The sequence below is a fragment of the Ambystoma mexicanum genome, chromosome 1q (assembly GCF_040938575.1).
Source record: "Ambystoma mexicanum isolate Mex_15411 chromosome 1q, UKY_AmexF1_1, whole genome shotgun sequence".
NCBI classification, from domain to species: domain Eukaryota; kingdom Metazoa; phylum Chordata; class Amphibia; order Caudata; family Ambystomatidae; genus Ambystoma; species Ambystoma mexicanum.
Window position 1 is genome coordinate 430,058,977 of NC_090922.1, and position 13,612 is coordinate 430,072,588.

The 13,612-nt window shown below is 42.9% G+C and overlaps 1 protein-coding gene across 4 annotated transcripts in view; it reads left to right on the plus strand.

Annotated features, from left to right (window-relative positions):
* Positions 1 to 13,612, plus strand: part of DNAAF1 (dynein axonemal assembly factor 1) — a 1,258,717-nt gene that overhangs the window by 523,897 nt on the left and 721,208 nt on the right. For all 4 annotated transcript variants that reach the window (XM_069639748.1, XM_069639762.1, XM_069639771.1 and 1 more), the window contains one exon: positions 7,820 to 8,203. In XM_069639748.1, coding sequence (XP_069495849.1) covers positions 7,820 to 8,203 — 384 coding nt within the window. The remainder of the gene's footprint in view (positions 1 to 7,819; positions 8,204 to 13,612) is intronic.

Below are 13,612 nucleotides of genomic sequence, written 5' to 3' on the forward strand. Positions count from 1 at the left end.
ATTTGGGCTGTGGATTACAGTTCCCCAACGCATTTGTCCCACCAATGACCCGTAGAGTGCCTTACTACCAGGTACCTACCTAGCATTGAACTACACTACTCTAAACAAAGGGTTGCACTTGGGGGGCACTTAGCTGAGATTTATGGTGCCCATTTTTACATACAGGGTGCAGCACCAACTCAACTCCCCTATTTTATTTTTTCATTTTTGTTTTGACTGTTTACCTTTTTTCTTACACAACATGGCACACGATTATACCTTCCAGTGGGCATGAGGTGAGGGCCTCAACCCTGGGATAATTTCTTTAGTTACAGAAGTTTCTCTTGATATTAAGGGCGATGAAATTCTATCATCGACAGCACTTAACCCAGGAAAAGTAAAGCGCCTAGAGTACATCCCAGGTCAGGGAGACACGTTGTACTTGTTTTGTTATGGAAAGGTAAGTATTCTTACTCATAAGGATGTGCCACACAGAATTATTTATATTTATTGGCAATTTTTTTTAAATTTGTGTTTGGTTTTCGTTAGCCCTTCATGGTCAGACGTATTTCGGCTAATGTGCCGTTTTCAAATCCGGGCTGATATATTCATAATAATTGAGAATACGGTAGATATATTATTTTTTGTTTTGTGATGGACCAACAGCCTTTCAGGGTAAAAGCCTGACCCCTGAAGCTTGCACAGGGGATCCAACCATTACTTACCATATCTGGTCACTCACAACCTGTCTACGGATACCATCACTAGCCCCACACCCTTAACCACCTACATCCAAAAGAGAGGAAAGTATCATCACAGCAGCAGTGGCAGAGGTTATGAAGAATCCCATGTCAGGCTGCGCAGCATTATCACGGTCAGAACCTGGACCATAAACCTCCCAGAGACCCTTTTGAGGGGGAACAGTTGCTCCTGAAGCGTGAAGATGACGATATCCTATGGGATGACCTCGCAAGCCAGATTGCAAATTAATGGAATGGGCTGGACACAGAAGAGACAGCAGATAATCAAGGCTTTAGGGGGACTATGAACAGTTTAGTTGTGTTCAGCCCTGTGTCCCGAGCACACATCCCATCAGGTTATGAATTCACTAAAACGAGTCTTCAGTACCACCGAGCATGGCACTTAACTGGCACTGAGATTTCATGCTTCCACCTTGAAGTCTGAAAACAAATCTGACAGCTTGGCCTGAATTGATCAAATTCTCTGTCTAGCTCACCAAAGGAAAAATGTAGAAACTGCTAAGCTGAATGCATCCATTTGAAGCAGATTTTCCAGGGAGAAAAGGCAGTTGCCATTTCACTTCTGCAACTAAGGCTTCTCAATCTGCTCTACAATCCACCTACCTCTGAGGAGCTGAAAAAAAGGCCTATCCACTCATTGGAAGATGAACTGGAGGAAGTTCACTTGCAGAGCCACATTGTGCTTGGAAGGACATTGAAGGAAACGCCTGCAGCACACCAACGGCAGGTGGAAGTGCTGTAGCAGCTGCTTAAGACGTTGTAGGCCCAATTGGCGATCTGCGAGAACAATCTACCAACCATGGAACAAGGCTGTGGCAGTGCACCACCATCCAGCGGGCAGAAATACCAGTCCTACCGCTGAGCTCAAGAACCCCTAAGGTTTTGCCTACACTCACCTGCACCACTTCCACCGTGGTGGCTCTGCCATGGTGTGGCCAAAAAGGCCATTCCATACGTCTCTGCAAGGGAGACCCTGGCCATGAAAAGATAGCAACGGGATTCAGCGTATTGAAACCATCTTAAGACTGATGTGTCTCAACAATGAATGGAGAGGGCCTGGAGGAGGAGCAGCTGGAACCTCTGAATTGGGCGTTGGCTCCAACAACTCCAAGAATACTGTTAACAATATCAAAACAACCATTCTGTAGTCAGTCATGAGGAGACCTCACAGGAAAGATGGACACCAGAGCATCTCCATCAATGTCCATGAGCTATCTAGGAACACCGCCAGACCAGTGCGGTGTGCAAGATTGTACCCAGCTCCTCACACTGGCAGCAACATTCCTTATAGCCTCATTGGCCCCAGCATGACCACTCCTGTGGAACTAGATGGACTTCACACTCAAGCACCCCTCAACAGTGGGTCACAAGTCACCATTGTGTACGAGCCATGCTAGCACAAGCACCATACATATCTGCCTCTAAAGCCAGTGGAGTGTTTACATTTCATGGGAGTCAGCAATGCTGAATGATGATACCTCTACTATTTACACATTAGGATCCACATGACAAAGGAAGTGCCTGGCATGAGCACCACCTTAACAACACTGGTGTTGGACTGCACCACCAGAAATCAAAACACTGAGGTGCCACTGGTCATCAGCACAAATTCCGCCATGTTCAGCTCTGCATGCTGACAGCTAACATGCAGTATGTAAGAACACTTGCAATGCACCTGGCTTGAAAACAGGTCTACCTCTAAAGAAACCTGAAACCTCAACACCAGGCAGAAGGGCCTGTGAGCGCCGTAACCACCAAAACCAACAATGGTCAACTCAACCTACTTCCTGACAAAACTGTGATGGTTCATGGGCAAGTATGACGCCAAGAATACCAGAAGGCACAAAGACTTGTAATGGAGGCACTTGAGGGTGAAGACAATCAGGAGGTCTGTAGAGCTGTCGGAGAAACAGAGCTCATGCAGTCATTTTTTTATGGTAGTAAAGAAAGCGGCAGCTCTTTTGCCTCACAAGCCAATCAAGAGAGCTACATGTTTACCAGAACAATCCCACAAACACCTCTCCCACCTTTTATATGTCTTAATCGAAACGGCAATCTTTGCTGGAAGTGTAAATGTTCGAGAGGATCTCTGAGTCACTTGATTTGGTCCTGCCCCAAAACGATGCAGTTCTGGGATAAGGTTTGTAAGAGGTTGTGTCTGGTCTTAAACATCAATATCCCCATGAATGCCTCATTACTGATTTTAGGTGATGACTCTTTGCTGGAGGAAATTGACTTCGGTAAGAAAGTTCGGTTGCTGCGCGCATGCATGGTTGCTAAAATGTTCATATTGAGGTCCTGGAAATCAAGTAATTCATTTAACATTGATGACTGGGTGGAAGAGCTTCTTACTATTTCGATTTATGAAAGAGCCATTTACATGCTCACCGGTGACATTGACACATTTTGGGACATTTGGAGCTGCTTTCTTGATTCCTATGGATAAATCTGATCTTTGATCTGGGATAATATATACATGTCTTTGAACACTAATGTTCTGTATGATACCTATAATTTGTGTGATGGTTTTGTAATGCCCCTGTGTCTGATGTATAGTTTTTTGCAATTGGAATTCTTGGTGCCTGTCTCCTACGTTTGCTCTCTTCTTTCCTTTCTTCCTTTTCTATTTCTTTTTCTTTTTTCCCTTTCTACCATCTTGTTCAATTTTTGATATGTATACGATGTTTTGAATTGGTTGTGACACATTGATTCCTTTGCTTTGCCTTAGTTCAATTTGTGCGAATTTAATGGTATACTGCTATTTTGTTCTTGTTTGTTTCTCTGAAAATAAAAATTTGAACCACCGAAACGGCAAGTGATCTTTCTAGAAACAGAACACAATTGCCAGTTCCAGATTTGAGGCCTCCCTCCCCTGTCCTGTCCATGCTTAGGGATTTGTAAGTCTGTTGTCCGTGTAGATGTGGTATCCTTGTTGGTCTCATGATTCGGTTAATTCTAGAAGCCTCCCTCCTGAAAGCTGATCACAGCCACCATTTCCCATCTTACTCGTTCTAGTATTTTTCCATTAGTTCCTGTATTAGTGCCCAGACTCCACTCGTTTTTAAAATAATTGTATTATTAAAGTGTGTTGCAGTTAATTGAAACTTTTTACACCGATATAAAACATCATCATATCAAATAGATAAAATGATACAATCGGAAGAAAAGTCGTAGTACAAAATTTATTACATTTTTACCTTCTTTCTTTCGCCTAGGATGATATTCATGTTTCATCCTCATCCACTCCAAGTTATAAAATTGAATACGAATTTGCATACAATTAATGGCCATTAATATGGTTCATAGCAGTAGACCATAAGATACATATAGAGCTTGAAAGGGTCATAGATGTACTTGATACACAATATGCCCAAAACACATCTGATTCAATATTCTGTATTTTGTGTACATATTTTCTCAAAAACTTTGTATAAAATGGCCTCAAAGACGAAAATTGAGTAAGCAAATGCCTATTTGTCTCCAACCCAAATTGGGATTTGCAAACTCTGCAAAAACGTTCAGCTCTAGGAATCATTTGTCTAGGGCCAATCATCATGAGCAATGGTAATGATTAAATCTCAACATCATACCATTAGAAACCATGCTTGACTAATTTTGTGGGCTTAAGAATTTAAAGCCCTGCTGCATATCCAGCTAAAGTGTTTTATGCGGCAAGATGGGTAATGTTACAAATGCGATCCCATAAAAATGCCTTGGTTTTTAGTTGCTTGCTTAATAGCTAGAATCCTGTCCTCAAATCACACCAACAATCAATTTTAGTATGCAAGTTTACACGAACAAGAGAAAACTCCTGCAGAGATTTGGTTTTAAGCACATTTTGCTTTAACAGGTGCCCAAATAAACTCATAATTGGATCATCATCAGGAACTGTGAGCATTTTAAGATATAAAGTGCTCCACTTGATCGTCAGCATCGTTTTGGCTGAAATGAGCCCCAATTCCATCAACTTGGATAGTGTCCTAATGTGGACCTCCAGGTCTTACCATCAAGAGCATCCAACAATTTAAACTGCAATCTCTTAATTGTCACTGCTCTAGAACTAACCGCAGCATGGACATTAGTTTTTTTTCTATTTTATTTTTTTATTGGACATGTGTATGGCGCCTATACACAAGTGTTTCCAGCGCCACAAGACCAGTTGGTGGGTCAGTGGGGACATGGGAAAGAAGAACAAAAAACCGTTATATTGGCCTTGAGACAATTCTATCATGCAAGAAAAGGTGGTAAGTGAAGGGGGAGGGGTTGAGGGGGAAGTGCAGGAGTACAGTGTCCAAAGGAGGGGGGTTGGCAAGTGCTGGGGGGGCCAAGGTGGCATTTGCCGATTGCTGTTAAAACTAATAGCAGCTGCTAGGTATTTAAATGTATTTAGTATGTTCGGTCTTTTAGTCATCTATATGCCAGGATTGTTTATTTACTTTTCTGTCATGATCTTTGCTTTTATCAAAGTTTATTTTTAGGCCTTTGCTTGCAGGGTATGTGGGCAAAGCATTTAAAGAATGTTGAAGGCCAATAGCAGTCTGGTCAATAAGTATGATATCCTTGGCATATCCTCATTGGATATGTGCTTCCCCCTAATTTAGGGGGGACATTGTGAGCTATTGACAAAGCCTCTTATAGATCTGCAGTGAATATATTAAAAAGAAGGGGTGCCAACACACACCCTTGTTTTAGTCCCGTATTCGTTGGAAATGGTTTGGACAGGGTTGCAGCAATTTCTTACTTGGACTGTAGTCCCAGAGTACAGCTGCTGTATCATACTTAGTAGACCTTTAAGGAGGCCCAATTTGCCCAAAATGATCCAATGAAGTCCACGATTCAAGGTCTTGAAGGCCAAGTATAAAGAATGGACAGAACAACTTCTAGTGGCCTCCAACAATTATTGTAAAATAAGTATAATATGCAGGGTGCTATACCCTAGTCTAAATCCCAATAGAAACTCATAAAGCAGCAGTTGTTCCTCCACCTAGGCTCGGAGTTCTTGTAATAGCAAATTAACAAAGATTTTACTTGGCACATCTAACATTGCCAGGGGTCTGTAGTTGGCTGGATCGGACCTCGGTCCCTTATTATGGACCAGTCCGATGTATGCTTTTTAGTGTCAGTGCCCAGCACCAAAGGTCCATTTTGAGGACAGAATTTGCAAGTCCATTTGGACCAGGGGCCCATTATACCTTTGATTACTTGATTATACTTGCGATGTCCTCGCCGAGGACTTTTATTTGAACAAGACAATAGTGTCTATGGGAATCGTCCCACCCATGTCTAACTCAAGAAAAGTATTACTGATATAGCAAGAACAATTGGCTTCAGATATAGGGCTGATGTCTTTTTTGTTATCATTAGTCATGTCTCCACTGGTCCAAATCCCATGATGCTGAAGGTACCTCCCAGACACAAGGACTGAGTCAACAGTGTTCATGTTCCGATCAAACAATACAAATAGTCCTGGAGAGATAATTAAAAACCGGGACACACACTATAATTGAATAAATCGAGCATTTCAATAAGTCTGTAAGTATTATCTCAAAAGAAAGAGGTTTGGTTGATGGTGGAAGTTATATGGCAGTTAACAACTAGGGGTTGTGCACACTGCTACATTACAGAACTTACATGACAAGCGATTGGGATGGAGGGAAAAACATATATCTTCACCCACAATACAAATAACCATGGTCCGTGATACAGTGAGCAGGCAGAACAACAACAAGGTCCCAGGCACAAACCTCTCTGACAAACCTGTCTGTTGGGAGATCAAAAGATTTCCCTCGCACCGACACTGTGGATCAAGTAACCTTCACACATAAGTGAACTTTGGCGACTTGGCCGTGCCATGGCGAGAAAAGGACTGCCTCTGTCTGTAGCTGGCTATTAGAACCAAAGTCCTGCTCCATTCTGCTGATCTAGAAAACTACTGCCCCCCCAGTTGCATTTTATAGACCAGGCCTTCCTGCTGTCTGTTTCATGCTCCAATATTGGTTAGCAACAGTTTATTTAATCGTATGTGGCTTTCTCGGATTGGTCAATCCACCTCCAGAATGGATCTACCACTAGGAGCTGTGAAAGTACATTTCATATATATTTGAATGTGAATCTATTAATCCAAAGTAATAAATGTGTTATCCTGCATCTTGTCGCCCTCATTCCCTAAAAGCTCGGCCGCAACTGCTTGATTACAGCTACCAATAGGTGAGGCAAGAGAGGCTAGAAAGCTATGTTTGTCTATAATGGGAATGTACACCGCAATAAACATAGGACGTTGTGACAACTCCCTACCACAAGGGGTAAAGTTACAGGAAGCACCATGAAGATAATGTTTGCTAGTTGTACATACAAATATCCAAAATTACATAGCAGCAGGCAGCACACAAATATTGCAAAGACCTCTGTCACCTTTGTCTTAAGTGCAAATTAGAAGTAGGGAAGCCCAGTGTTTATAGTAAAAATAAGTTAATAGGCTAAACAGTAGCAAAAATAGGCTAAACACCTATGCAATAAAAAGTATGCATGCACAATTTAAAAACTGAAATGTGACATGAGAAAACCCATACACATACAAAAGTATGGCTAAACAATGCGTGATAAAAAGATGTTAAAAAGAAATCACGAATTACATTTGCCGAGATCCTTTTGGTTTCTTGTGATAGTTTTGGCAAAATAAAAATGTATGATGCTTTACCTACTAAATAAATAAAGTAAATCTTCTCACAGAACAAATGCCAAGTAGCCATAAAATATTGCCTTGCTTTGATGACAATTTATAATACAGCACCACTGACTAGAACATGCCTGGAAGCCATTTTATGTGATTGCCAAAATATGAGAGGTTAAGTCAGGGAGATTTGGAGGGAACATAAGAATGATTTGTCCATTAACGATTTGTAGAATATGGATGTAGGTTTATTTCTATTGGTTACAGAGTATGCAAAAGAAAAAGCAAGCAGAAAATTCAGCTTGGATGAAATAATCTGGGAAACTACCACAAAAATACAGCAGTTGTTAAGAATGACCTTTAGGGTGTCATCCCATATAACCATATCTATTAATGCTTTGTTTCACAGAGCCAGAAATGCATCCAGAAAGTCCAAACCCCGGATCTGTAGAAGAAACCAAACAGGCTGTTTCAGTGGACAGATTTGTAGAGGAAAACAAGGAGGATGCATCAGAGCACAGATTGGTAGAGGAAAGCAAGGAGGACGTGCCAGTGTCCATATTGGTAGAGGAAACCAAGGAGGGTGCATCAGTGCCCAGATTGGTAGAGGAAACCAAGAAGGATGCATCAGTGCCCGGATTGATAGAGGAGAACAAGGAGGATGTGTCTGTGCCCGTACTGGTAGAGGAAACGAAAGAGAATGGTCCATTGACCAGTGAAGCAGAAACACTGATCAAGAGTGGCGGGAACGGAGACTCTGTTACAGCGAAAGAAGCTGCTCCTGATAAATTAGGTACTGCGATAATGTTCTTTTATTGTGTATTATCAGATTGTCCATTGTTGTTAATGGCTTTACTTTAACATATCAAATATATTTTTAAGGAAAATTACCAATAGGTGTTGTTGAGAAAGATTTCATTTGTGTGCAATTTTCCCTCCAATTATGGACCCCCCAAACATTTTGCGTTTGTTTGGCTATTCTAACCTGACATTTTCCAATGGATCCCAGCCTTGACCTGAACTCCCCTAGACTTTTGGTCACTTGTTATGGGGAAACTGACACGTCCTTCAGACTGTGAGTACTGGGAAACTGTTTCCCTTAGTCTTTGACTATGTTCCCATTTCTTGGCAACTTTTTAATAGTTCACAATGTACCTTCCAGTACCGTGCGCTGGGGTCCCTTTTTGTTTTATGGCCCTAGACACTCTGGAAGGAATTTTTGGTGATTGTACGAGTGTGCCTGGGACGAACTAGTGGCAGCAGTTACTTTTCATAATGTTTTACTTCTTTTTATGGAGATAAAGCGCATTTACCTCGTTTGGCACAAGACTGTGGCCAGGTCCGAAAATGGCAGAGCCACAAAGTCTTTTGTTCTGTCCCATGGCCATTTTGTCCCTTGCCTTCACCCAGGTCGAGTAACCCAGGTTTTCCTTATTTGGGCATGCAGCCCCCTGCAAAAACCAATCTCTTTCGCGTGCTTCTGCCGGTCACGTATGTATGCCCAGGAAGTGGACTGGGACTGTCTCGTCCCAATCCACAACACTGGCGCTGGGATTTCTGGAGTGCCTGAATGGCTGAGACCACCGTGGGCTGTGATTTGTCCACGTCTGGGATGCCTGCAAGAGAGCAGATCTTCTATTGGAAGACCTCGCTTTTGGCGTGAAGCTAATCTTGGATAAGAGAAGGGGCTATGCAGCCATTCCAGGTCGATCACCTGTGTTCTCACCGAACTACAAAAGGAGCCAAGTCTCCTACATGAAGAAACAGACTTGTGAAACCGCCAGAGACACTTTGGAAGGTTTTGGCTCTCTTTGCCATCTGCTGTCCCGTCGGACCCCTGCTTTCTTCTTCGATCAAGAAGGCCTGCTAAGGCCCTTTGCCCCTTTGGAGTAGTGGGAACAACTACTGTCGGCGGCCCCTGCTTACCCACTGAATGAGCCCCTTCGGATGTGTTCCTGGGACATCCAGCTAACTGTCCAGCTCTACCTCAGGGTAATCCACAGCACTGCTGCCGTCTCAAGTGCAGACCTGAGACTTGGGACATCGCTTGCATGTGGTCCTGTGCATTCTCCTGGCAGATTAAGCCAGTTGCACCAGAATTTTCTTCATGCCTCCTTCGAAAGCTGAGAAAAGGCAACTGTTCCTTCCTGGATGATTGTTCTCTGTCGCAGCCGCTGACAGCCGGAGCGCCGCGAAACTGCAGGACTTGAACCTACTAGTGACCTTGACTTAACTGGTACACTTTGGTCCAGACTGTGCCGAGGGTCGGTGAGTACTTGCATCATTTACTGGTGGCCCCCTGGCCCAGCCGATCCTTTTAACGTATGAGTAGCCCTTAAAGGTAATCGAACTTGGCTTGGTTAGCCTGTGCTGCCTAGCTGTTCTCCCCTTTTGATCACTGCTTTGTCACCAAGGGCAGGGCCTTCTCGAATAGTGGGAACCAATTCTTCATTGCCTCAAGCCCGTTCCTGAACTGTGACAGCCCCTACAAGAAGACCCGCTTTTTGTTTATCTGCGCGATTGCACGTTTTTACGCACAACTGTACTGTTGAGCATAAGGCTCCCCACTTCTTACGGTTGGACTCGAAAGTTAGGGAACAAATTCTGAAGAATTACCTAATGCCATTTGTGTACTAACTTAACCCTCTCTTCACAGGTTGTGGTTATATCCTGTAACTGAAGTGCATTAGGAAATGTGTTGTGTATATATATATATATATATATATATATATATATATATATATATATATATATATATATATATATATATATATTATAGTGTATGGATTTGTGTGATAACTATTTTCTCATTGCTAAAGTTACTTGGGTCTATTTGGTCCGGCCGACAATAAATGTGTAGATATTTTTCATATATACTTGTCCAAGAGTCATTTGTGGTTTGTTGCTGTGTGTGCTCATTGTGGGCTTTCGATCACTCTCACCCCTCATGAGATGTAGCCTTAACAGACTGCCAATCTACCTAGATTGGTCTGGCTTGTCCAGAAGGTTCCCCTATTCTATTCTAAGGAATTATTTTATTGCGCCAACACGCCCGTAGGCCTCGTGGCGCTCACAAGACAATACAGACAAAAAACACCATAGGGGAAACTTGAAGCAGTAACACAGGATCAGTAGGAGAAAGGGTCCAAAGAAGAAAAAAAGGGAAGCCTAAATTCCTCCTCCGTCTAACAGGTGGGTTTTCAGAGCTTTCCTAAACTGGGCGGTTGATGGCAACTGCCTGATGGAGTGGGGGAGATCATTCCTGACCTTAGGAGCCCAGGGATTAAAGCTCAGCCCTCCAAATCTCTTGAGTTTAAAGCACGGCTGTATTAGTAGATCCTTATTATTGACTGTAACATTTGCCTGTAAGGCAGTCTCATTATTCGCAAGCTGAGATATCCTGGGGCATCACCTGCAAGGAATTTGTAAACCAGGCAGAATGCTTTGAAATGAATCTTCTGATGAACAGGGAGCCAATGTAGCTTCTTGTGGGCAGCAGTGACATGGTCTCTGCGTCTAATGCCACAGAAGGTGCTAACTGCCCCATTCTGGATGGTCTCCATTGTTTTCACATTAGCTTGCGAAGTACCAACCTGTCTGCCATCCTGTCATGATTCACCAGGTCAATTGCGGCAGACAGGTCTAGCAGCAACAGCATGGACAAACTGCCTTTATCCACAATTTCAGCTAAACCAGATTTGACATCCACCAAAGCCGTTTCTGTTCCGTACTTCTTCCTGAATCCAGACTGGCCCTTAGATAGAAGTCCCCTCTCTTCTACAAAGGCATCGTACTGAGTACAAGTAACTTTATCTATAATCTTTAACAAGAAAGGAACATTTGTTATAGGGCGATAGATGACAGGCTCGTTGGGATCAAAACCCAGCTTCTTTAACAGCAGTGCATTTCCAAGCCTCCTTGAAGTGATCCGGGACTATCCCTTCCTGAAAGGAGCGATTGATGAAGGACGTGACTGGTATCGCAATAGTGGTGAAGTATTCCTTAAAATATTAGGCTGGAAAAATATCACCCTTACATGATGTGGGTTTCATTTTAGCAACCATTGCTGACACTTCATGAACTGTAACCTGCTTGAACACGAAAGCATCAACCCCACTATCCTCCTTAAAGCTAATGGCCTTAGCGTTCATGCCTACAGCTTGAGACATGTAAGGGTTTGTTGGTATACTTGATGTTGTCTAACCTTCTGAATAAAGCCTTCATGATTTTTGTGGCACTGTGCATCGTCCACAATTAAGTGCGACTCCGATGTCTTGTCCTTAAGCTCGTTCAGAATGGCAAACCACTCCCTGGTGCTCGATTTTGCCCCCAAGATACATTCTTCCATCTTATCTTTTGTAGCTTTAAGGATAACATTGTTATAGTGTTTAGCTGCTTCTTTACACAATGCCAGAGTAGTTTTTGTGGGGAGTTTCTGTCAGCCTCTTGCAGCCACGTGTTTAAGCTGCCTAGCTGCCAGAATGTTGGGGGAGAACCACTGGTTAGCAAGGATTTGCACTTCTTTTTTATTAAAAAAGGCTTAAGCGGTGCAAGTTTGTCAAAGGCATCATTTAATATGTCTTGTAGCTGAGCAATAGATGATTCCAATGAGCAGCTACCCTCTAAGGCTAGTAGTTGAGGAGAGACAATAGAGTTGAAAGCCTACTGAGAGACATTTCGAGTGTCTCTACGCAGAATAGATTTGGGGCGCAAACATGCACTTTATATTGCTTGATCAGGAATTAAAAATGAATAAAATGATGATCTGACTAGCAAAAGGTGTGTACATTTAGTGGGCCATAGTCTGATTCCTCGATAAAATCCAGTCCAGTATATTTCCTCCACCAAGACATATTGTTACCGTCCTGTGCTCGCCACAAGATTCAATAGAGCACCACCCTCAGAATCCAACATATATGCCCAGAGGTTAAAGTCACCTAGCACTATTAAAGGGGCCTGTGGTTTAGCATGGAATCCCAAAAAAGCCAAGAGTTGCTCCTGAAAGTCTGGCAGGGAGGCCGGAGGGTGATAGAGAATAAGAAGGCTGAGAGTAGTTGTGTAACTCAGATTGAATTTTACAAACAGGGCCTCACAAGCATTGAGCACTGGTATGCTAGATGTAAATATTCTGAGGTTATCTCTAAAAATTATTGCCACCCCCCACCTCTTTGCCCCACCTTATCAGTGTGCAAGATTTTATAGCCAACTGGTATGGCTAATTGTGCAGAATGTAAATTAGCCTCACAAAGCCAGGTTTCTGTCAGAATGGCGAGATCTAGGTCAGCAGACAAAATGTGATCTGCAACCTCTGTGGCATGACCTGCCAGCGAACAAGTATTTAATAACAGTGTTTTAAGAGGCATATTAGCAGTAGGGTGGACAGCAGTAGCGGACTCATGATCTGTTTGATGATCAACAACAGCCCCCTCGGTCTCTTCCATAATGGAGAGCGTGTTTACAACAGGTTGGATCGTCTCGACTATGTGTGTGCTATTGTGGGTATCGCCCTTAGTAGCGGAGAGATGGTCTGTAGTACAGTCATGTATATGGGCCTGTAATCTCATTCTGTGGTTTTGCTGTATCTGCCTGATAAATCATTATGCAACATACTGTGCAGTTGAGTAAGTGTAAAAAATTGCAATAACCCTAAGTACTTACAATTTTTGCCTGTGCAGCCACACAGAGGCACAGTGTAGCCTACCCTCTCACCGCCCACGAACCGACACAAACCGGCTAAGACTCGCCGGCGCTGATGCGCCTGACGTCATCTTAAAAGTGCTGTAGGACTACAAATATCTTGAGAGTTTAGAAATCCTTCTTAACAAATTGGTGTACAGCGATGGGATAAGATCGGAGATACCCAGTGTTGCACACTGGTAAGGTACCCATGTTACACTTACACAAGAGACACAGTGTTCTCAAGCCACCTGCCTTTACTTATAGTATGGAAGCAATTACAGGCATTGCTTTGAGTGCCTCTAAGTCTGAGACACTAAGAAAGATTTGTACCAAAAGGGGCCTTTCAGCCACTGGTACTAAATCCAAATTGATCCAAAGGATCACAGGTTGGCAGGAAATGCGGATTCTGGCTTTGCCTTCTTATGATAGTACATAAGGTACTGGGGCTATCCCAAGTACCAGTAATGTGTTTACTACTGCTACCATAGATAGAGGTCAAGATGATGATGAAGAGCGTGTTTAC